We start from the raw sequence: 25,820 nt of genomic DNA, 5'->3' as shown, positions 1-25,820 counted from the left end.
CAATTTCAGGCCATAACAGCTCACCTTCCCCCTCCCCCTCTACTGTGACCATTACCACATCATCTAGGTCCCAGACACCTTTCTCTCGCTGGTCTGCCTATTTTGTTGCAATTCCTCCCCCCATCCTCTGTTTTGCAGTATTAACACCTCTATTCCCCTGTTTTATTGCAATCCCCTCCTTTGTTCTGCATCATTGACACCTCTTTAACCCATCATCCCCTGTCCTCTACCCCATTTTCTACTTTGTCTTCCTTGCCCTGCATCCCCCCTCTCTGTTAGCCCTTAAAAGCCTCTTCCCTCCCAACATGCCCCAGTTCTGACGAAGGGTCATGGACCCAAAGCGTTGACTCACTTTCCTTTCTCCATAGATGCTGCCTGACCTGCTGAGGTTTCCCAGCTCTCTCTGTTTTTGTTTCAGATTTTCAGCATCTGCAGTATTTTGTTCACGGATCACACTGTGTTGCGATGCCCTCTGCTGCCTTGTTCCATTATTACACAGAGAACAGTCATGCTGCAGAACGAATTGGAGTTACAATCCCACTTAACAGGGTCTTGATAAGAAGGCTACAGAGCAGAATTTTACAGCCAATCAGAGGCCTGAAACAGGACCTAGTCTCTTTCTGTAACCCTATTATGCCCACAAAATAACCCGCAGTCACAACACATTACAGGATAATGTCCAGAACAGCAGAACCAGAGGATATGGTAAATTCAAAACCCCAGAAAGCGATCCGCCTAACAACGTACTGCTGGGTAGGTTTCGCCCAGCCTGAGAATCAAACCCAGACTCTCTCGCTTGTGAGGCGAGCACGCTAATCACCATTGGATGGGACCAGAGGGGATCTGCAAATCTGCCAATGGTAATGAAGGATACAACTGTGCGAGACTACTGAAGTTTAACCACAACAGTAATCGGATATATTGTAGAGCAAAGGGTATGTGTGCATTTTCAAAGGAACCCTTGCATAGACCGCACCTACCTTATGAGGAGATCTGGGAAGTGCAGGAGGAGCATCAAACGTCTGTGGAGAAAATGACCTGAAACTCTTTACAGGCGACTCTATTTCATCAGATGGAAAAGAAATACAACACGTTGTAAAGAGCAAACACATTTCATATAACTTGCATGATTCAACAACAACAACAAATTACATTTACTCCTTTCACGTTGGAAGGAGATCCCATAGCAGTGGACAGTTAAGGGTTTGCACCTGAGCTGGGGGTTGTAATCAAGAGGGGTGGAGGGTAGGGAGAGTGGGGGTGAGAGTGTGTCTGAATGCATGGTCAAAGAGGAAAGTCTTGAGATGGACCTTGAAGGAGGCAAGGGAGGGGCAGAGGGGCCCCGGAATAGAGTTCCAGAGTGTGGGAGCAGAAAGGCTGAAGGCCTGACCGCTGATGGTGGAGTGGGCAGGGCAGGGGATGTGGAGCAGGGAGGAGGGAGCAGACAGATTGGTATGGTGTGAATTGGTCTCAGAGGTAGGGAGAAGAAAGGTCGTGCAGGGCTTTAAAAGTGAGGGCAAGGTGGTGGTGTTGTTGTCACACAAGAGTCCGTTGGCACAATCCAATTGACTGGAGGAATTCACTGAGTCTTCCCCTCCTGCATGCAACCCCCCTACCACCCACTCAACCCCCTATGTACCAAGCACTTGAAATTCTTCATGGTTTTAGCATTGAGACCATTGTCTTCAAATTTGGGAGGAATTTGGAAAAGAATCTCAAATTCAGTCGTAATTTGGAAGTTCCACTGAAGAAACTGCACGAAAAATATAAAACATTGGAACACAAGCCTGTTCTGCCATTATATTGAATCAAAGGCTGATCTGTACCTCAACTCCATTTACCTGCCTTTGCTCCCTTTGTACCTTTACCCAGCAAAAATCCATCCACCTCAGTCTTGACAATTTCAATTGATCCATCCAACATCCACAGACCTTTGGGGGAGAGAGTTCCAGATTTTCACTCCCCTTTGTGTGAAAAATTGCTTCCTGATTTCACTCTTACAGGCCTCCAAATGTATTCGACTTGATGAATTCAAGACTGTTTTCCAAACTTGCACACAATGCTGCACTGAAAGGTAGCATGTTTACAGAGAATGATGAGGAGTTTCAGGGCTCTGATCCCCAAGGATCCAGTTCTCCAAGTGACTGAGCACTCACATTCACGATTGTTTTTGATGTTATTGATTGTAACACCAAGGACGTTCTCAACACACACAAGCATACGCACACACACACACAAGCGTACGCACACACAAAGCATATATACACACACAAGCATACACACAGACACACAAGAATAAGCAAAGACACACAAGCGTACGCACACATACAAGCCTACACACACACAAGCATATGCGCACACAAACACACACACAAAGCATATGGACACACACACAAGCATACGCACACACACACAAGAATAAGCAGACACACAAGCATATGCATACCCACACAAACATACGCAAAGACACACACAAGCAAACGCACACAAGCATACTCACGCACAAGCATAAGCACACACACACAAGCGTACGCACACACACAAGCATACACACACATTCAAGCATACGCACACATTCAAGCATATGTGCACACAAACACACACACACAAAAGCATATGCACTAATATACACACACATTAACAAGCATGCACACGGATACACATGCGCGCACACACACACACACACAAGCTCGGACATACGAACACAAACAATCCAAAAAAATTGCTTTGTAGATAAATATCACAAAAAAGGCAAATGTAACTGAGGCAAAACAGACTTAGAAACATTTATATTTCCTGGATCATTATGCAGAACACTTGTACACATTAAATACACTGTTGAATTACCCACTCATTGCTGGAGTTTCCCCAGGAGCGTAAATGGAGCAACACTGGGAGTTGTGGGGCTGGACAGATGGACAGACGGGGAGAGAGGAAAAGGAGGTGGGGGGAATCGATGCTGGCCTTACACATTGTCTCCTGCACAAGTTCCAGACTTCCTGCTGCTGTCCAGCCTCCAACATGTGGCTGAAGTGTTGTTGTGGTATGTAAAAGCCACGGATGGCGTTACCTGTTGGCGCTGGCCTGGGTGGAACTGGGGGGGCTGCCAGCCTTGCATTTTCTGTTATACATGCTCGAAATTCTTTACCACTGTCGAGACTCCAACTGCTAGGTGTTGGATTCAGTACTACAAAGAAAATAAAATATGTGGCGTTTAGTGTCCTGACAAGAGAAACAAAGCTTAGTGAGTGCTTTGTTTTAGCATCGAGTGGGTTGGCCGTATGAACAATGAAATTTCGAGGCTGACCGAACGATTCTAAAGGGATTGGTGATGGGATTCAGAAATGCTCCAGTGACGCATCTCTTTTTTCTCTCTTGCTCTGAAAGGTGCGTATTTAGAGAATTTTTGTTTTTTAAATCACGCCGCATGTGGCAAAACGCACATCAAGGTCATTGTCGCTGAACAGCAGGAGGCAAGTTCGGTGGCACGTTTCCCCACAGTTCCTGATCCAGGGATTCAAAATGCAAGTTGTTGTTGAAAAATAAGAGAAATATTCTTGCACTAAGTAACATCACTGAATGTGAAACCGGGCTCAGGACTTATTCTACAACAACTTGCATTTATATAGCACTTTTCAGGCAGGACAGCATCTCAGAGCGGTTAAAGTAACAGAGCCTGACTTTGAGTTGGTGGGAGGGAGAAGGTGACTGTCAGCACAGTGGAAGAGGAAGATCTTCAGTCATGATCCAAAAGAGGGAAAAGAGGGAGCAAAACCGAGGGATTGCGGGAGACTTCCAAAGTTTTCTGGCTTAGTGGCTGAAAGCATGGCCGTCAATGGTGGAGCAGAGAGCACGAGGGACGAGCAGGAGGCCAGAGCCAGCTGTGGGTAATGGAGTGAGGAGAATCCAGGTCGGAAAGGTTGGGAGGTGCCGGTGCTTGAAGGGATTCGTAGACGAGTGAAAGGATCTTGAAATCGATCTGTTCTGTGATAGAGAGCCAGTGGGGGAGCCTGGCGAGGACTGGTGTGATGGGGGTACAGAGTTTAGTGTGGGTGAATTTACAGGTGACAACACAGGGTAAATTCAAAACTAATCTACGGAAACACTACTTAGGTGAGCGTGTGGTAAATCTATGGAATAGGCTCCCCAAGGAGATGATGGAAGCAGAAAGTGTTGATTCATTCAAATACAAATTAGATACATTTCTTCTAGAAAATAATATTTTGGGATACAGTATATGAGTAATTTGAGACATGGCGTACAATAAAAGTATCCTTGAATGAGGCAACTTTAGATCTAAGGTTCCCGAAGCTTTACACTCTGTTGTAAACTTAATTCTGTTGTACAGAATTAATTGCTGTCAACATCTCCATTATTGTAGAAGCGACTGCCAGGATGGTAGAAGGCAAACTAGATTGACCTTGGTCTTTATTCAACTAGCAATTCCTATGTTCCTAAAGGCTGCAAAAAATATAGCCCGGAGATTGAGAGGGGGGAGACTGAGAGGGGGGAGAGAGAGAAGGGGAGACTGAGAGGGAACGAGAGAGAGGGGGGAGAAAGAGAGGGAGAAGGAGAGGGGGAAGAAAGAGAGGGGAGGAAAACGAGAAGGGGAGAGAGAGGGGTTAGAGAGGTGGAGGGGAGAGGGGGGATAGAGAGGAGCTGGGAGAGAGAGGAGAGGGGAGAGAGGGGATGTATATGAGAGGTAAGAAAGGGGAAGTGAGGGACAGAGACAGTGAGAGAGTGATTGAGAGAGGGGGAGCAGAAAGAGATTAGAGAAAGTGTGACAGGCGGAGAGAGAGTGCGAGGTGGAGGGAAAGAAACAGAGAAGGGGAGATTGAGAGAGGGTGATTGACAGAGAGTTTGAGAGGGGATAGAGAGAGTATGTGTGGGAGGAGGAGAAGAGAGTGGGGGGGAGTAATTGAGAGGAGAAGGTGGAGTGTGAGAGGGAAAAGAGAGTGTGAGAGGATGTGATAAGGAGAGTGAGAGAATAATTGAGAGAGTGTCTGAGAGAGAGGCTGGAGAGTGTCCTTCTCCCCTCCCCCTCTCTGTCCCCCCTCATTCTCTCTCCCTCCACCCCTTCTCTTTCTCCCTCTTCGTCCCCCCTCACCCCTTTCTCCCCCCCTTCTCCCAAACGATCCCCCTCTACCCCCTCCTCACTCTCTCCCATATCTCTCCCCCCTCTCTCTCCCATCCCTCCCTCCTCCCTTTCCCCCACTCTTTCTCTTCCCCCTCTATCTCTCCCCTCTCTCTCCCCACCTCCCCCTTTCCACTCCCCCTCTCTCCCTCACACCCCTCTCTCCCAACCGTGGGCAGGAGCTGCAGGTGGTCGGTTGCTAAGGTGGTTGGTAAGAGACGCGCTTGCTTTGCTGACAGACTGCAGTAAAGGCTCTGCGAGCTGCGGTCTCCCAACCGCTGGCTCCTGCCGCTGCCCTGGGGGGATGTTCACCAGGGAGGGCGGGAGCGGGTTGGTATGTTGGAAATGATCTCGGGCCAGATGCGGCCCCCCAGCTGGCCCACTCTGAATGCGGCCGATAGACCTTTCTCAAATAGGGAATCTGGCCCGCGGTAGCCCAACACATCTCTTTGTGGCTCCCATGGTATTCCCCCGATCTCTATTTGCACAAAAGCATATAATTACAGTCTGTAAAGCAGCAAAACCAAGCCATTTGTCTTAATTCGTCTGTGCTAGTGTTTATGCTCTACATGAGTCTCTACTCCTTCCAAATCCACTTCTTGCTTAGACCTTTTATTCCCTCCTTCATGTTTACGAATGTCATCTAAATCCACTTCACCTCAGTCTGCTCCGACTCCAGGTCCGCTGATGTTCTGTGAGCTCCTCTGTCAGACATCAAGGCCTGGATAAGGGCAAACTTCTGCAGCTAAATGTGAACTAGATGGAAGCCATAATTCTTGCCTCCTGTCAATGTCTTGTCTCCTGCAGCTCTAACCTCCTCAACCACCCTGGCCTATCCCTAAAACTTACCGAACCTGTGTGTAACCTGGGTGTCAGATTCGACCCCCAGGTCCTCCTCCTTCCTCCTCCACATCTGGTCCCTAACCAAGACTGCTTTCCTCCACTTCCATCACACTACCTGCCTCAGACCTTACCTCACTCCCAGTGCAGCAAAAACCTTCATCATCTCCAGCTTCGACTATACCAATGCCCTTTTCACGGTCTCCTCAGCCTCCCTACCCATAAACTACAACTGATTCAGAACTCCGCCACCCCTATTCTCACCCACATTAAACTTTGTACCCCCATCACACCAGTCCTCTCTAGGCTCCAATGGCTCCCTATCACAGAACAGATCGATTTTGTAAATCATAGAATTTTACAGCACGGAAGGAGGCCATTCAGCCCATCATACCTGTGGGCACTTTGAAAGAGCTACCAACTAGTTCTATTCCCTGTTTTTACCCCGTAGCCCTCAAATTCTTCCTTTTTATGTACCTATCTAACCATCTTTTGAAAGCTATTATTGAACCTGCTTCCACCACTCTTTCAGGCAGTGCATTCCAGACCATAACAACTCCCTGGGTGAAAAAAATTCTCCTCGTCTCACCTCTGGTTCTTCGCCAATTATCTTAAATAATTAAGATCCTCTGGTTACTGACCCACCATCCTGAGGAAACAGCTTCTCTCTATCTACTCTATCAAAACCCCTCATAATTTTGAACACCTCTGTTAAATTTCTACTTAACCTTATCTGCTCTGAGAATAATCCCAGCCTCTGTAATATTATAGATGAGCGAGAAGATTTCAAGATCCTCTCGCTCGTCTACAAATCCCTTCCTGCTCTGGCACCTCCCTACCTCTCCGACCTGCTTTCTCTTTACTCCACTACACGCTGCCTCCACTTAGCTGGTTCTGGCCTCCTGCTCGTCCCTCATCCCCTCTGCTCCACAATCGGCAGCCGTGCTTTTAACCTCCCAACCCCAAAACTTTGGAACTCTGTCTCAATTATTCCACCTTGCCCCCTCCTTCCCCTCTTTACGATCACAACTGAAGGCTTTCTTTGACTGTGCTTACAGCCACCTCCTCCTTCCCCCCTGCTGGTCGCCAGGCTCCATCACTGTTAAGCACTCTGAAAGGCTGCCTCGTATGAAAGGTGCTATGCAAGTCGTTGTTCCTGTTGTTGTTATTGTTCTGGCCCACATACACATGTCTCTTCTTGTCCTTCCCAACTCTTGGCTCCCACAGTGGCATGGAGGGAGTGATGGTTTCAGTGGTCGTCAACTTCACAAACAGCTCTACCGTTAACTACATCAATTAACAAACAGGGCCCAAGGGAGGCTGAAGGTAACATTTCAACCTCCATATTGCACCGCTGTTCACAAGCCTGCTCTTGTGCTCTGTGGCTGACTCATGCCTCTTATGACTGAAGAGAAGCTTTGGAACTCGATCCCCAGCCTCAATAACTTGAGACAAATGCCGCACCTGCTCGACACACACTTACTTAACATTTCAACACATTAAATTGTAGAGCTATTGTATATATGACTCCAGGGTTACCTCGTCATTGAAGAAATGGTCACGTACTTTTAATCCACAAATGGGCATTCGGTGTGAGAAATTAAAAGTTTTTAAGAGCGCACAAACAAACACACACACAGGCAAACACACACTCACAGGACGCATAAAGACGCCTGTTCTCACAGGCAAACACAATTCACACATGCATAGCCATTCGCACGCACACACACATACTAACACACTCACACACACAGCCATACACCTACACATGCAAACACACACACAAACACAGACAAAAGTCATGGCTCAAAAAGCATCTCTAACTGTATTGCGATAGTTACAATGGACGCCACTACTCACTGCACAGAGGGCAGCCGGCAAAGTGAGGCCTGGTCTTGAGTTTCACGTTGACCTGCCTTTCCCCGACTTCCCCAGTGGAGCAACAACTGTCCAAGGCAAAGAGGTAAGTGTGAAAGGAACGGCAGTGCATTCTTACCTTTCTCGGGCGCAGAGAGACTGGGGTCGCTTCTGGGCATGCAGGAATCGCCTATCTGCTGGGTGAGTGTCCGCTGGCAAACAGAAGGATTCACGTGAAACCAACTCTGGTCAAGTACAAGCCTTGCAGAGTGACTGAAAGCCCAATGGCTCCGCGCCAACCAATAAAGGAGCCACTGTGAATGGGGCACTGGTACAAGACAGTTAGGCATGCCTGCTCTCAGATTCCATACGGATTTAAGATTGTGCAGATTTTGACCTGGACATTTTTGTCAAGAAGGAAATAAAGAACTTACATTTTCGCAGATCCCCACGTCAAAACACCTCAAAGTGTTTCACAAGCAAGGCGCTAATAAACCCCCCCCAAAAAATTGGGTCACTTGATCCACAACTGTTTGTGTGACACCTCTGTGTGCAACTGGCTGCCACGTTTCATCCACAAAATACACAAGTCAATTTGCTTTAGAGTATATTCTCTATACTGCTCTATCAAATGTAAGGATTATTATTATATCTGTTAAATGTTTTATCAGACAATATAGGAGCCAAGTTCCCCAAAACAGCCATGAAGTGTATGATCATCTTTATTTGGTGGATTGTCAGGCAGGACATCAGAAGAGACAAAGTGCCATGGGATCTTTAACAACCACCTGAACAGGCAGACGAGACGGGACCTCAATTTAATGTCTTATCTGAAGAACAGCACCTCTGACAATACAGTGCTTCACAGGATACTGTAAAGTAGATTGACAGTGTATTTTGTGCGTGAAATGCAGCAGCCAGTTGCACACAGCAATGTCCCACAAACAGCCATGGAGTGAGTAACCAATCTTTGTTATTTGGGGGGATTGTTGGCCAGGACACTGGGAGAGAGATACTCCCTTCTCTTTTCAAATAGTACCATGCGATTTTTAATGTCCATCCGAATAGACAGTCAGGACCTCAGTTTAACGTGTCATCTGAAGGACAGCATCTCCGACAATGCAACACCTCCCAATTGGAGTATCAGCTAAGACAATGTGATTCCAAGTCTCGACGAGGGGCTTGAATCCACAACCTTCTGACTCTGAGGTGAGAGTGCTACCACTGTGCCGAGCGTACACATCTACTTACCTGTGCAGCTTCAATGGGGACTGGATAAATGGCACTGCAAGGTCGTTCCCTGGGCGACAAGCAGGGATTTTCTCTTGAATGCTTGTGCTTATCAGTTAACAAAGGCGAACCTGAATGAATACACGATAAAAGGCAAATGTAACTTCAATTAAAGGAAAAAGATGGTCACTTTTTGTCCTGACAGGATGTCAGATTTCCCAAATGCTTTTACATGTGTTCTGAACAAACCTGGAGCTGACATACCTCTGGCACTGGACGGTGCTGAGCTGGTGACATTTGGGGAGGCTGAATGTGTGGAGCTTAAACTTGAGGTAGATGGACTTGCCTGTGGATAACAAATAATGAACTCATTAATACAGGCACACTTGGTATTTCAAGGGCTCTTCCCACCACAGTCACTTCCATTCTAATTACACTTCTCGATGAGTCCATAACTAGAAGACATAAATACAAAATAGCTATTGGTAGATTGTGCGTCAGCCTGGCTCAGTTGGTAGCACTCACGCTTCTGAGTCAGACGGTTTCAGATTCAAGTCTTACATGGAGACTGAGCTCACACCGTATAGGCTGACTCTCCAATGCAATGCTGGGGGCTGGGAGGGGGTTCACTGCACTGTCAGATGCCGTCCGGCATGAAGGGCGCTATATAAATGCAAGTTGTTGTTGAAGTTGTTGCTGGCCTTTGAATGAGACGTTAAACCGAGTGCCCATCTAATTGTTCAGGTGGATGTTAAAGATCCCATGGCACTATCCCATGGTGGTTTGGAGTCCTGTAGGTCAGTGGTTAGAGCACTCGCTTTGCAAGCGAGAGACCTGAGTTCAATTCCAGGCAGAGGGCGAAACCTTGGGCAAGTTTCCTTACTCCACACGCCTAATAATAATCCCTCCAAAAAAAAACCAAAAACAATAATTAAATTGGTCATTTTTCAATCTCCGACTGTTTGTGGGACATTGCTGTGCGCGATTGGCTGCCGCGTTCGCCCACAAATATACAGTCAATTCACTTTACAGTGTGTTCTGTGAAGCGCTTTGGGACGTCCTCCCGACGTGAAAAGCGCTATATCAAATGCAAGGATTATTATTATTATTATTACTATTTGAAAATAGAAGGGAGTTTCTCTCTCCCGGTGTTCTGACCAACAATCCTCCAGATATAATTGGTCATTCACTGTGTGGTTGTTTGTGGAACATTGATGTATGAAAATCGGATACCGTGTTCAGTACAGTACAGTAACTGCATTTTACAATGAATCTTGGGAAGCGCTTTAGGATGTTCTCCTGCTGTGAAAGGTGCGAGACCAAACGTAAAGATTATTATTATTTATTTTTATCGTTAATTATTTATTTATTATTATTTTGTTGTTCCTCTCTTTTAAAGCCAAATTTCTACCCAGCTATGCAAACCAATAGATGCAACCTTTATTCTCTCTACTTCAACCCTGTTGCATTTTCTACCCAGCTCTGCACTTTCAACCCCTAATAATATATGAATAATAATTATAATACTTGTATTTGATATAGAGCCTCATAATGTCATTGAGGTGTCTCAAAGCTCTTCACAGAATATACTGTGAATTTTTTGCACGAAAGACAGCAGTCAATTGTGCATAGCAGTGTCCCACAAACAGTTGTGGATTGAGTGACCACATTTTAATTTATTTTTGGAGGGATTATTATCCCTGGAAAACGATCCGCCAATTGTTTAATAATCGGGTTCTTCCTGCTAGGTTTCTTGCCTAAGGTTTCGCACTGCCCGTGAATCAGACCCCGGTCCTTTCACTTGTCAGGTGAGAGCGCTAATCACTATGCTACGGGACTCTAAGGTTTTGAAGGAAGAGCTTACGTATTTGTGGTGGGGGGGGGGGGTGAGGCAGAGTAGCCACAAAAGCTTGTTTCATCCGCGCCCACGAAGCTATGTCAACCAGTAAGTCCCTGTTGCCCCCAAGCACCTGCTCCTCCCAAAAAATAGTACAGTGAACTAGTTGCTATTATTAACCATCAGAGTAAAATAACTCTAATGTTTAACCACTAGAGAAAGGAAAATAATTGAAAGATCAAAACCACTTAGATTTATGAAAAAAAGGTGGCAAATGAAAATGACTCCGCATTTCCTGATTCCCAGGACAGCCCAGCCAATGCCACACTGCAGAGCACTGACCTATACTAACACAATAAAAAATTACACTGTTAATGCCCCTTTCACAGAGGAGGGATGTTCCAAAGGGCTAAACAATATAGTAAATCTTGCACAAGTCTTATTGTCATAAATCAAATAACTGCCAAATTCATAACATTCACCTGAGTCCAATTCAGTTTCCTATCAAAACCACTTAAATTTATTTTCATTACTCAATTTAATCACCTTCTAACTCATAACGCAGCTCCCCTACCTTCCATTACTCCTGCTAGTTGCATTGAATCTCGCGAAATTACTAGTTGCATTGAATCTCGGGAAATTACATCATGAACGGTCGACAAATGTGCACTTACCAGCTGCATTGAATCGTGGGAAAGTCTTGAAACCAACCACCAGCTTTCTAGACCAGATCCCTACCCCTCCCTTATTATCACCCCATCTCCATCCTCCCTTTCGTTTCCAAGGTCCTGGAACAAGTCGTTGCTTCCCAGATTCGCTCCTTCCTCTTCTACCACTCCCTTCACAAACCCCTCCAATTGGGTTTCTGTGCCACCCACAGCACAGAAATAGCCCTGGTCAAAGTGACAAATGAGATTCTGTCCATCTGTGATCAGGGCTCCCTCTATCTCCTCGTCATCCTTTCTGATAGCACCTTTCACATTGAGAAATTTTCACATTGCCTCATCCAAGATCCATCAACTTTCTACCCCACATCCGCGCCATGATCCGCTCTGCCTTTTCCTACCTTTGTAACATCGCCCGGCTCCACCACTGCCTCTCCCCTCAAGCTGCTAAAACCGTCATCGACACATTTATTATATCTAGGCTCAACTACGCAAACTCCCTACTTGTTGGCCCAACTCTTCCCTCTACAAGCTGCAGATCATCCAGATCTCCGCGACTCTTATCTCCCCCACTCTCGTCCGGCTCCACTGACTCCCCATCTCCCACAGGATAGAGTTCAAAATCCTCATCCTCGCCTTCAAAGCCCTCCATTGCCTTGCTCGTTCCTCCCTCCATGACCTCCTTAGCCCCTACCTACCTGTCCGCCCCTCCACTCTGCTTCACATACCTCACCTTGCCTGCCCCACCATTGGCGGTTGAGCTCTCAGCTTCTCTGCACCCACCCTTTGGAACTCCATCTCACAGTCACTTCGACTCACCGCCTCCTTTGCCTCATCCAAGATCCATCTCAAGATCCTCCTCTACGGCTGTACCTTCAGCCACCCTTCCACCTTACTGCCCTCCAATTCTCAAACCACCAGCTCAGGTCCAAATTCCTGACTGTCCAACTCCTTGGGATGTCTTCTCGATGTGAAAGGCGCTATACAAATGTAATTTGTTGCTGTTGTGTTGATGATCCGCCAACGCACGCGCAGAACTTCATTTCCCATGATCCAATACGATCCCAATGTTTGCCAGTAAGTGCGCATACACAGGCTCCTTCTTTCTTCCACAAAATGGGAGTGGCTCGCACAACATCAAAAATGACCATCGTCATCAGACCCACTTTCTGTCAGCTTCAATTCAAACTTGATTCAGGTTTTCAAAAGCAACAGTGATCTGTGTCTGCCTAACTCTTGACTTTGAGTCAGAAGTTTGTGGGTTCAAGTTCCACATCGTCTCTTTGAACTCATACAGTTTAGTCCTCCTGACGTGAAAGGCGCTATACAAATGTAATCTTGTTGTTGTTGTTAGTCTGATGCACCAATGCAGTGCTGGGGATATGCTGCATTGTTGGTGGTGTCGTCTTTCAGATTAGACATTAAACCAAGGTCCCGTCTGTCTGGTCCAGTGGATGCTAAAGAACCCATTGCACCATTCGAAAAAAAAAGGAAGTTTCTGTCTCCCAGTGTCCTGGCCAACAATCCCCAGATAAAAATGATTACGCACTTCATTGCTCTCAGTGGGACATTGCTGTGCTCAAATTGACTCTCACATTGGCCCACAAAATACAAACACTTCAATTGACAGGAAATACACTGAAGCACTCTGAGATGTCCTCCCAGCGTGAAAGGCACTATATCAAACGCAAGGATGATTATTATTATTCATGTCACCGAACAGACTCATCCGACCAATGGCAACGGTGTCATGTCCGGCTAGGTGAATGAAACCAAACAAAAAACTTATATTATTTGCGCAAACAAAAAGCAAAGTTGCAGAGGAATCACGGACGTATGTGAGCTTTTTTTTAACTGGCAGCGGGCGAGTGAGCTGTACCTGCATGTGAAAGACTTCATCTGAACTTTCGGATTGGCCCGTGATGTTGCTGGCTTCAGCAGAGGCTTGTGATGACAAAGAGGAAGAGGAATAGCGGTTGATCGCTGGGTAGCTGAGTGGGCTGCACGGCAGAATAGAACAAGGTCCAAAATATTATTAATCTGCAACACGACGGAGAGGGGAACAGAAAAGAGTAGCAGCAGGGGAGGCAGGAAGGAGTGGGATCAGGGGATGCAGGAAGGAGTGGGCGAGACTCTTGTGCTGTATTAACCTATGTGTTGGCCTGTCTCAGAGATAGAAGGCCTGCCTGAGTCAGAAGGCTGTGGGTTCAAGCCCCATGTCAGGACCTGGAATCATATAGTCTAAGATGACACTCCAATGGAGTGCTGGGGTGAGTTGCATTGTTGAAGGTGCAGTCCTTTGGATAAGACGTTAACCCGAGGTCCCGTCTGCCTATTCAGGTGGATGTTAAAGATCCCATGATGCTATTTGATAAGGGAAGTGAATTTCTCTCTCCCAGGGTCCTGGCCAACAATACCCCAAATAAAATTGGTTGTTTCGCTCCCAGATAGAGTCACTACACTTTTCAGTATGTCCTGTGAAACACATTGAAATGTCTCAACAACATGATCTAGTGCTATGTCAAATGCAAGGATTATTTTATTATTATTGATATTAACACTGTCATGGACTACTTCACCGAATGGCCTGTTTCCATCCTGTACAGTCAATGTAAACAGACACTCAGTGGGTTTCAAAGATATCATAGAATTATAGAAATTTACAGCGCAGAAAGAGGCTATTTGGCACATTGAATCTGCACTGGCTCTCAGAGCAATCCCACTGCCCTGCCCTATCTCCACACCCCTTCAAGCCTCTATCCTTTACATACTTGTCTCCTTCCCTTTCGGGACCCACAAGGGTCTCTGCCTCTACCATCTCACTTGGCAACGCCTTCCACATCTCAATAACACTCTGTATGAAAACATTTTTGCTTTTGCCTTTCTTGTGGCTACCTTGTATCCTTGTTCCTGTCACTTCCTGGGTTGTTTCTTTCCCCATCATTTATTATGTTCTCTCTCCCTTGAGTTCTCCCCATTCAAACCCATGTTTGCTTGATACTCGATTACCTAACAAAAATCTATTCAACTGAGTCTTTAAAATTGTATTTGATCCAGCACTCATAGTCTTTTGGGGGAGAGAGTTCCAGATTTCCACTACCCTTTGTGTGAAAATGTGTTTCCTGATTTCACCACAGACAAGACATTAAAACCGAGGTCCCCTTTATCTGTTCAGGTGGACGTTAAAAGAAAAAAGCGTTTCTGTCTCCCAGTGTCCTGGCCAACAATGTCCCAGTTAAAAATGAACATGGCTGTTCGTGGATCATTGCTGCGCACACATTGGGCTGCCTTGTTCCTACAGAACACGCAGTCATTACACTTCACAGAAGTGGTGGCCAACCTGTAGCCTGCAGACCATCAAGAAGTGTCCCCCTCCCCAACATTAAGCCCCAACATACAGGTAAATCCATGTTCGAACGGGTGTGCTTTCTGATTGAATATTTCTTAATTTATGGCATAAATCGAGAAATATTCAATCAAGAATTTTGGGGGGGGGGCCGACTGTAAAGGTTGGCCACGACTGGTTCACTGGGAAATCTGCGAGGCACTTTGAGATGTTTTGATGTGATAAGGCGATGTGTCAAATCCAAGGGATTATTAGCGTTTTATCAAAAAAGCACGTCTGAAGGGTTGCAGCTTCAGCAGTGGACAACAACAATTGCATTTATACAACGGCTTTCACGGAGGGTAAATTCTCAGAGCGCTTTACAGTGGCAGAGCATGACTTGGAGCTGGAGAGTGGCGGAGGGGTGACCACAAGCACATCGACTCAACCTGAAGAAGGAGGGGCAAGGTGGAGGGATTCAGGGAATGTTTCAGAGTTTCGGGGCATAGTGGCTGAAAGCGCGGCTGACGATGGTGAAAGGATAAGCACGAGGGATAAAACAGAGGCTGGAGCCAGTTGAGCGAAAGCAGTGGAAGGTAGCGTGGGGAGTAAGCAGGTCGGAGAGGTAGGGAGGTACCAGTACATGAAGGGATTTGAAGACAAGTGTGAGGATCTTCAAGTCGATCCGTTCTGTGAGTGGGAACCATTGGAGCCTGGTGAGGACTGGTATGATGAGGATACAGTGTTTAGTAGAGATGAATATACAGGACTCTACGGTGAATTTCTAGACTAACTGAATATTGTGGATTAGCTGGGGAGGAAGGTGAGGAGGGCATTGGAGTAATCGAGGCGAGAGTTGATGAGGGTTTCGGCTGCGTTTGGACACTGGCTTACCTGCGTCTATTGACGAGCCGGACACCATCTGGGCTGACAGCACCGAGAGCAGAATTCCTACAGGCACGTGGGCTGCCATTGGTGAGGTGGATGGGACTGGCGCGAGGGTACCCTGAAAATTCCTGGGAAGACAGAAATGAAGAATTAATGTGTTGCATTGACGGAGGTGCCATTTACTTGGATGAGACTTTATCCAAGGTTCCGTCTGCCTGTTCAAGTGAATGTCGCAAACATAACTCCACTATTTAAGACGACAAAAAATGGGGAACTATAGACCAGTTAGTCTGACATCGGTGGGAGGGAAAATTCTAGAGTCCTTAATTAGGGACGTCGTCGTGGGGTACTTAGAAAATCATAACATGATTAGGCAGAGTCGACATGGCTTTACGAAAGGGAAATCATGTTTAACAAATCTTTTAGAGTTTTTTGAGGATGTAACTAGCAGGTTAGATGGGGGGATCCAGTAGATGTGGTATACTTGGATTTCCAGAAGGCATTCGACAAGGTACCACATGAAAGGGTGTTGCATAAGGTTAGAGCCCATGGAATTAAAGCTAATATATTAGCATGGATTGGAGTGGGGCTAACAGGAAGAAAACAGAGTGTAGAGGTAAACGGGTCCTTCTCAGATTGGCAGGATGTGACTAGCGGTGTGCCACAAGGATCAGTGCTTGGGCCTCAATTATTTACAGTCTATATCAATGATTTAGATGAGGAAATAGAACTTAACATATCTAAATTCGCGGATGATACGAAGATAGGTGGAAGAGTAAGCTGTGAGGATGACACAAGAAGAGTGCAAAGGGAAATAGACAGGCTAGGTGAGTGGGCAAGAAGGTGGCAGATGGAGTATAACGTGGGGAAGTGTGAAATTATTCACCTCAGTAGTAAAAATAGAAAAGCGGATTATTTTCTAGAGGGGAGAGACTAGGTAGTGTTAAGTGTTCAGAGGGATTTGGGTCTCCTTGTACATCAGTCACAAAAAGTTAGTATGCAGGTACAGCAAGCAATAGGAAAGCTAATGCTATGTTGGCGTTCGTTGCAAAAGGGTTAGAGTACAAGAGTCGGGAAGTCTTGCTGCAGTTGCATAAGGCCTTCAGGAGACTGTAACTAGAATATTGTGTGCAGTTTTCGTCTCCTTATTTAAGAAAGGATATACTAGCCTTAGAGGGGGTGCAACATAGGTTCACTAGGTTGGTTCCTGGGATGAGGGTTTGACCTATGAGGATAGGTTGAGTAAACTAGAACCATATTCTCTAGAATATAGAAGCATTAGAGGTGATCTTATAGAAACCTATAAGATTCTTAAGGGTCTTGACAGATGCCATGAGACTGTTTCCCCTGGTTGCAGAGTCTAAAACTAGGGATCATAGCCTCAAGATTAAGGGTCAGCCTTTTCAAACTGAGTTGAGGAAACATTTCTTCACAGAGGGTAGTGAATTTGTGGAGTTCTCTACCCCAGAAGGTTGTAGATGCTCAGTCCTTGAACATATTCAAGACTGAGATTGATAGATTTCTAAAGGATAGAGGGATTAAGGCATATGGGGATAAAGCAGGTAGATGGAGTTAGGTTAGAAGATCAGCTATGATCTTACTAAATGGCGGGTCTGGCTCGAAGGGCCGAACGACCTAGTCTTGCTCCTACTTCTTATGGTCTTATGAACGTTAAATATCTCCCACAGCGCTATTCGAAAAGAGAAGGAAGTTTCTCCTGGCCTGGCCAACAATCTTCCAAATATAATTGGTCACTCATTCTATGGTTGGGTTTGAGACACTGCTGTGCACAAACTGGCTGCTGCGTTTCACTCACAAAATACACAGTCAATCCACTTTAAGTATATCCTGTGAAGCGCTTTGAGATGTCTCAACGATGTGAAAGTCCCTATATAAAATGTAAGGATTATTATTGTTAATCTGGGTTGATTTTTTCAATCCCATTTAAAATGTTACACACCTCTGTGAAGTTCCCTCTGAGTTGCCTTCAGTCAAGACTGAAACAAAACCAGGTGTTACAGCGATAAAACAATGGGTACCTGTATTCCCAAGCTGGATTTCATCACGTAGAACTGATCGATCAGCTTCTTGTGCAAAGGTCTCATGTCCTGGGGTACAAACTTTTCATGTACAGCCAATCCATACTCCAGAATGTGTGCCTGTCACACAGAGAAACAGACGATCATTTACAGTCAGTATTAAAACTGTAATTCTCCACAGCCTTTCACTTAATCACATCACTTCATTCTTGGCACTGCTGATGACAGCACAGCCAGCTTGGCTCATCAGCAAGAATTGGACTGGTTGATCAGTCACTGGGGTGGGGAATCCTCTCACTCAGTTCCTGTTAACCCTGCAAGCCAGAGCCCTAACAGATAGGTTGGTCCTAGCTGGACAAGCAGCAGGAAAGCTAGCCAGGCAGTGCCATCAATGGCAAGCTATGTGGTTTTAGCTGGTTAGACTTCAGCAGTACCCCAAAGCACATTCTGTGGTCCCCAAGCCTTGGCTCTTGCCAACCTGCATCAAATACTTTTCGAAATTAGGTAAGCAGGATGCATCCCTCCAGGGGGAGAGTGTGCATTCCATTCCATTTACATATTCAAGACTGAGGTTGACAGATTTCTAAAGGATAGAGGGATTAAGGGATATGGGATTAGCGCGGGTAAATGGAATTAGGTTAGAAGATCAGCCATGATCTTATTAAATGATGGGGCAGGCTCGAGGGGCCGAATGGCCTACTCCTGCTCCTATGTCTTATGGTCTTATGGTCCAACAATCTACCTCAGGAATTTCCATGTGTAGTGGGATGCATGGAATTTTCAGTTTGGTTTGGATACACTTGAGCATAGTGCTGAGTTTCCACATGTATCAGACAGCCAACTGAACAAAAAAATATTGGTACCCTTTGGAACTCCATCACAAGGTCCCATCGCCTCGCCTTTCCTTTGCCTCCTTGAAGCGCTGTCTCAAGACCCTCCCCTTCGACTGCCTTTGATCACCCTCTTACACCCACCATCACTACCCTCCACACTTCCTGATCCCAACCCCCAGCTTGGGTGCAAATCCTTGACTGTCCAGCAACTTGAGACGTTCTCCCAGCATGAAAGACGCATTTACAAATGTAAGCTGTTGTTGTCACCTGTTCGAACATTAGTTCCCTGAGGCGGGATATTTTATCGCTGTCCTCAGGGTGGTTGACAATGTAATCCTTCACGAAGAAAGCCTGCAAAGAAAACAAGGCTGTTGCAGAACAGATCGATTTCAGATCCTCAATCTCACTTTCAAGTCCCTTCGTGCGCTGGCACCTCCCTACCTCTCCCATCTGCTCACTCCCGACTCCACCACTTGCCTAACCCCATTCTGCCCCGACTCTCTGGAATTCCATGCCAGAGTCCCTTTGAACTCATTGCCTTCCTCACCTCTTTCAATGTCCATCTCAAGAACTACATCTTTCTCCTCCCCACCTCTCTCAGTTCTCACCCCCAGCTCGGGATAAAAAGCCAGGATTGTTAAGGGCTTTTGTATGTCCCCTTGAAATGAAATGCACTTCATAAATGTAAGTTTGTATTCTATTGTTGTATTGGTGCATCGTCTCCTTCCCTTGTACCAAGCTCCGGGATCTGATTACCCCAATCCTTCCCAGCTCCCTAGCTCCCTATCCCTCAGTGGATCGAGTCACGCTCCGACCCCCACTCCCCCTATTCTTTATCCCTCTTGATTCCACCCCCCAGCTTGGATGTAAACCCTTAACTGTCCAGCTGCTTGGGATGTCCTTCTGATGTGAAAGGTGCTGTATAAATGTAATTTGTTTTTGGTGTTGTTGTAGGGAAGTACGAATAGCCAACTGAGGTGCCGGCTGAGCGTCCACCACTATATCCCGCAGGGTGAGAACCCAATCACCCGCAGCTGGAATTAAATCTACAAAATTATCACAGGAGCACAAGATTGTTTCACATGAAGACCCTTTGTTCCATCCGATCTCATCCCTCCAGAACTCCCACTCTACGTTCCCCCATCACAGCATCAAGTTGCTTTTTAAATGAGTACCAGTGTCCTGGTCTGAACCACCTTTAGTGGAAACCTGTTCCAGGCATTTGTGTTCTGTTCAGACACAGCAAATTTGAAGTCAATAACAATCTAGTTTCTTTGTCACGTTGCAAGGAAACAAACAAGAATGGAGCACAGACACTGGATCCCACTATTTCACCTGTGAATCAAATGCATTTGGTAGGAAGAGCTTTAAATGAAGAAACAGTGAATGAAGATATTCCTGAGCAAACTTTCAACACTTGATGCTCAGACACACATACCACATACAAATACACAAACAACACACAAATCACCACACAAACACACATACAAAACACACACACACACAAACAAGCCAAAATGTTGCTGCACTTTTCCAAAGGAAGATTTCGATCTTTCCTCAATGTTCCTCTGCCCATCTCAAGTTAGCGTACTGGCCTTGCAAGTTCGATTCCCAGGCAGGGTGAAACCTTAGGCAAGTTTCCCTCCTCCACATGCCTCTGTTTGCCCAGCGGTAAGTTAGAGCCTGGTTGTTAGTCGATTGACATATCCGTCAACCCTCATCTTGACCGGGGGTAATAATCCCTCAAAAAAAAATGTGGTCACTCAAGCCACGACTTTTTGTGGGACACTGCTGTGTGCTACTGGCTGTCTCGTTTTGCCCACAAACACAAGTACAAGATATATATATTACAATATATTCTGTGAAGCGCTTTGAGACACTTTGAGAGGTGATAAGGTGCCATATCAAATCCAAGAATTATTATTATTATTAGTAGTAGTAATATTATCTTTCCCTGATGCTCCTCTGCCCATTTCAATTTACCTCTTGGTATCTGGCAAGACCTCCATTCACGGCTGCATCAATGACACCATTCAGGCACATGGTCAGAGGGTTGATATTCTGCATTTGTCTCATCTGACACTGGGTGATCAGCGTCCTCAGTTGTTGGTTCTTGTTTTCCAGCACCTCAATCGCATTTTCAAGTGGACTCATTTCAACCTAGAGATCGATTTACCAGGAACATGAGACAGGTTTACAGTCTATAATCATTTTTTTTATATCAGCCTTGGCACTTATGGAAATCCAACACCATGTTTAAGCATATATCCTCCATGGGCGGGAGGTAAGTGGAGCCTCCTTGGAGCTGAACTGGCTCCAAGGTGACATGTCTGGCAATGGAATCTCGGAAACAAGCCACCCCTCAAGGTCCAGTTCCTGAGCCAGGCAATTAACTGACGCATTTCGCCCAGAAAATACAGTCTATCCACTTTATTCACTTTGAGATGTCCAATGACGTGATAAGGTGCTATATCAAATGCAAGGATTATTATTACTATTAAGCACTCACCACTTCTCTTCTTTCAACTTCAAACCAGCGGGAAATGCCAGGCAGGCTCTGAACTAGTGTCAGCGCAGTCCGTTCAACCCACAGACTCTGACAAACACAAGAGGGAGTGAACATTCAGAGATCAGGGCTGAAAGCAAACTTCTACAGAAATGAAAATAAGCCACAATCTTCGGAAATGTTTTTCTTGCAGAACAAAATAAACTGTAACAAAGCAAGCCAACAAAAGTGAATGTGGACCATCTTGACTGGTCGTGAAAATGGTGGATTTTAAATTACTGATGAAAAATTCTAGCCTATCATTGGAGACCGGTAGTGCAGTGGTTAGAGTACAGTGATAATCCCCAGAAAGACAAATATAAAATTTGGTCACTCAATCCACAACTGTTTGTGGAACACTGCTGTGTGCGATTGGCTGCTGAGTTTCACCCACAAAATACACAGTGAATTCCACTTCACTGAAGCTCTTTGAGACATCTCAATGATACTATATAATGCAAGGATAATTATTATTATTATAATCGAACGACATGACACAAAAGGTCTTGGTCTTAGCATGTAAGACCAGTCTGACTTAAAACATGAGATCACAGAGAAATGTGGAGAATTCTTTAATTCAGTCTTGATTTGAAAGTCACTTATTTCCAAAATGTACAGAAAACTGACTCCAGATTAAGAGTGAATTCAGCACATTTATATAATCTTAAATATTAAGACTAAACAGTTTTACAGGCCAGTTTTACAGGTCTAAGTTTACAGGCCTTGAGTTCAAGATCCTTGTCCTCACCTTTAAGGCCATCCATGGCCTTGCCCCCTCCTACCTCTCTGACCTGCTGACTCCCTACCAACCTGCCCGCTCCCTTCGTTCATCAGGCTCCTGCCTGTTCCATGTCTACCGCCCGACCAGCCCTACCATCGGTGGCTGGGCTTTCAGCCTCTCTGCCCCCACACTCTGGAACTCCATCCTACAGTCCCTTCACCTCGCTTTCCCCCTTGCCTCCTTCAAGGATGGTCTGAAGACCCTTCTCTTCGACCGTGCCTTTGGTTTCCCTCCCACCTCTCTGCCTCCCCTCACCCCTAGACCGCCCCTCCCCCATGCTCAGACCCCGACACCCGACTGTTCAGCGCTTTGGGACGTCCTCCCAACGTGAAAGGCGCTCTATAAATGTCATTTTGTTGTTGTTGTTGTAAGGTTTGGTGCAATTTCAAGGCTAAGATGCTTTTGTACAATATTAAAAAATTTGGGGGGGGTCAGCTCGGTATCTGACACATGTGGAAACCTATCACCACACTTAAGAATATCTTAAGAGTAGTCTGACCCCAAAATGACAAAAGTAGACACCCATCCCCATGCTTAAGATTATCCAAACTAAACTGAGATTTCCATGCTCCCACCTACACATGGTATTTGCAGAGATAGATTGTTGGAATGGAATGCGCAATCTTTCCCTGGAGACACGCGTCCTGCTTACCTAATTCCGGAAAGTATTAGGCGTATTGGCAAAAGCCAAGGCTTGGGGCCCTCAGAGTATGTGGTGGGTTAACTGCTGGAGTCTAACCAGCTAAAACCGCATAGCTTGCCATCTATAGCATTGTCTTGCAAGCTTTCCCTTTGCTTGTCCAGCTAGGATCATCCTACCCATTAGGGCTTTTCGCTTGCAGGGCTAACAGGAGCTGAGTGGGAGGATTCCCTGGCCCCAGTGACTGGTTTGCTCTTAGCAGTCCTGCCGATGAGCCAGGCCATCTGTGCTGTCATCAACAGTGCCATGGAGTACTGTGGACCCATCTGACTCAGGACCTGGAATACTGATATTGGGACAATATTAAACTGTAGACAGCCTGAGGTTTAATATTGACCAAAACATCCCTTGGGACTATTTGAAAGGAGAAAAGGGTTCTGAGCAACGATCACCCAGATAAAACTGCTCATTTCATTTTGTGGTTGTTTGTGGGACATTGCTGTGCCCAAATTACCTACAAAATACACAGTCACTGCATTTTAAAGTAAATGCTTGAAGCAGTTTGATATGTCGTCCCGATGTGAAAGGTGCCATGAAAAATGCCAGGACTCCTTGCTATTATTACTCTGTATCATACCATAGAATTAGAAAATCACAGAATTATACAGTACATAAGGAGACGATTCAGCCCATCTTTCTGCGCTGGCTCTTTTAAAAGAGCTATCCAAATCAATCCTACTCCCCTGTGCTCTCCCATAACTTAGCGGGACCAAATCTTAGCTGTACCAAAACACATCATCCGTTCAAAACCGTGGAGTAACAGGTGTTTGAAACATAATTTCAAACAAGGGGAGGACAAGTTTGCAGGGCTATGGGGAGAGAGCAGGCGAGTGGGATTGATTTGGACAGCTCTTTTCAAAGAGCCGGCACAGACACGATGGACCGAATGGCCTCCTTCTGTGCTGTATAAATCTATCATTCTATGATAATGTATTCAACACTCAACAACAACAAATTACATTTATATTGTGTTTTACATGTCAGAAGAATGTCTCAAGGCGCTGGACAGTTAAGGATTTGCACTCAAACTGGGGGTGGAATAAGATGGTTGGTGGGTAGAGGGGTGGTGGTCGGATTGAGGACGAAGGCACAGTTAAAGAGAAAGGTCTTGAGTCGGGCCTTGAAGGAGGTGAGGGTGGGGTAGGCGGAAGGATTCGGGAAGTTCCAGAGTTGGGGGCAGAAGGACCATCTGCTGAAGGTAGGCAGGGTGGGGGACAGGTTGTTATGGTCAGCAGGTTAGTGCCCGCTGAACAGAGGGAGAGAACAAGTTGCTTTGGTTTTAAGAAGTCGCAGTGGTAGGGAGTATGACCCATGGATAGGGGTGATCAGTTCACGGAGCTTGGTGAGGAAGAGGATGAGAGCTGCAGAGTTCTGGATAATCTTCAGCTTGTGGAGGGAAGAGTTGGGGAGTTCCGCAAGAAGGGAGTTTGCATAATTAACTCCCGATTTCCACTCCCTGACTTGCAAAATTTTCAAGGTGCATTTGGTCCAATAAAAATCCTAACGAAAGAGCGTGAAAAATTTTGGAAAAATCTTTAACCCGAGCTTGAAATTCATAAGAGATGATCGAGGCGCGAGCCATCACCAATCTGAAGTACATACCTTGAATTCATTCTCTTTGTCCTTGATTCCTTTGTGGAATGGCCGATCATATCTGAACCTCCATATGTTATTGACCCTGTAAAAGCTCTTGATGTGGTCTGGGATGCCTTCTTTCTGCAGTATCTCCTGGGCCTCTGGGATAGGAATCACTGCATAGATCTGCAGGTCTGTACACAGCCATTAAGAAAGAAAACTGGCTGGAGTGGAAGAGTCAGTGAGTTAATGAGGTACTAGATATTGGGTGTTAGCATTTTTCAATAAAAAAAACACAATCCAAACTCTGAGTCCTGTAGTGTAGTGGTTAGAGGACCAAGGTTTGATTCCCAGGTGGGGCGAAACCTTAGGCAAGTTTCTTTACTTCACACACCTCTGTTCACCTAGCAATAAATAGGAACCCGGTTGTTAGTCGATTGGCGATTGGTTTTCCGGGGATTATAATCCCTTTAAAAATAAATAGAATAAAAATAAATAGTAATTTGATCACTCAATCCACAACTATTTGTGGAACACTGTTGTGCGCAATTGGCTGCCACGTTTCTCCCACAAGTATATTCTGTAAGACGTCTCAAAGACGTGATGAGGCGCTATATCAAATGCAAAGATTATTAAAATGCAAGGATTATTATTTTGGTCCCAAATGATATGATTTATGTTAATTTTACGGTTTCTCTTTTTCACACATCCTTTTGGCATGGTTTGGGAAGATGAAGTGATAAGCAGGGTTGCCCTTGCTGATTGACGTTTTGCCCACTGCACTCTGGGAACAGAGGATACATTGAGCGTCGGCTTGAAAGATTGTCTCCTCGGGCTGGTTGGCATGCTGCATGGCAATGGCGTGCGGGAACTCATTCAGCATCCTCTGCTGGAAGGCCTCCAGTCTCTCATAGTCATGCCCACGGCACACAAACTCCTTGTTCTGTCGGAAGTGAAAGAGCGATGAGAGAGTGCTTTTTGTGAATAACAACAAACAACAAATTACATTTGTAAAGCGCCTTTTATGTCAGGAGAATGTCCCAAGGCGTTGGTCAGTCAGGAATCCACACCCGAGCTGGTGATTGAGATCAGAAGGAGTGGAGGGCAGGGAGGGTAGGGGTTGGAGAGTGATTGAAGGAACGGTCGAAGAGGAGTGTCTTGAGACGGGTTTTGAAGAAGGCAAGGGAGGAGGCGAGGTGAAGGGACTATGGGATGGAGTTCCAGAGGGTAGGGGCAGTGAGGCTGAAGGCCTATGTGCAAATGGTGGGACGGGCAAGGCGGGGGTCATGAAGCAGGCCGGAGCCCGCTGAGCGGAGGGAACGGATAGGTTGTTAGGGGGTTAGGAGGGGCATTTGACAAGGTGCAACACAATCTAAAGGCTATGTCACTCTAGGTCAGTTACGGGGCAGTCGCTAGAAGCCCAACATTGAACATTTTGCCAACAGTCAATCCACTTTACAGTATATTCTGTGAAGTGCTTTGAAATGTCTCAATGACTTGATAAGGCGCTATATCAAAATCAAAGATTATTATTATTATTGTAAGTGAGAAAATGCAGAGGAGTCCCATTA

General features: G+C 45.8%; 1 protein-coding gene across 1 annotated transcript in view; it reads right to left on the bottom strand.

Moving 5' to 3' along the window:
- The window catches only part of LOC103186247 (dedicator of cytokinesis protein 4), a 224,151-nt gene that overhangs the window by 7,870 nt on the left and 190,461 nt on the right, over positions 1–25,820 (bottom strand). Inside the window, exons 40-54 of the mRNA XM_042335438.1 lie at positions 25,051–25,192; positions 24,277–24,443; positions 21,158–21,244; positions 20,632–20,808; positions 18,916–18,999; positions 17,816–17,935; positions 15,783–15,904; positions 13,443–13,563; positions 9,326–9,407; positions 9,083–9,192; positions 7,971–8,043; positions 3,071–3,187; positions 1,983–2,067; positions 1,678–1,753; positions 981–1,121 (exon numbers count right to left, since the gene is read on the bottom strand). Coding sequence (XP_042191372.1) covers positions 981–1,121; positions 1,678–1,753; positions 1,983–2,067; positions 3,071–3,187; positions 7,971–8,043; positions 9,083–9,192; positions 9,326–9,407; positions 13,443–13,563; positions 15,783–15,904; positions 17,816–17,935; positions 18,916–18,999; positions 20,632–20,808; positions 21,158–21,244; positions 24,277–24,443; positions 25,051–25,192 — 1,704 coding nt within the window. The remainder of the gene's footprint in view (positions 1–980; positions 1,122–1,677; positions 1,754–1,982; positions 2,068–3,070; positions 3,188–7,970; positions 8,044–9,082; positions 9,193–9,325; positions 9,408–13,442; positions 13,564–15,782; positions 15,905–17,815; positions 17,936–18,915; positions 19,000–20,631; positions 20,809–21,157; positions 21,245–24,276; positions 24,444–25,050; positions 25,193–25,820) is intronic.

This window comes from Callorhinchus milii, unplaced genomic scaffold, assembly GCF_018977255.1.
Source record: "Callorhinchus milii isolate IMCB2004 unplaced genomic scaffold, IMCB_Cmil_1.0 Scaffold5, whole genome shotgun sequence".
Lineage (NCBI taxonomy): Eukaryota > Metazoa > Chordata > Chondrichthyes > Chimaeriformes > Callorhinchidae > Callorhinchus > Callorhinchus milii.
The sequence above is the reverse complement of the archived record's forward strand: the minus strand, read 5'-3'. Positions and strand labels throughout refer to the sequence as shown.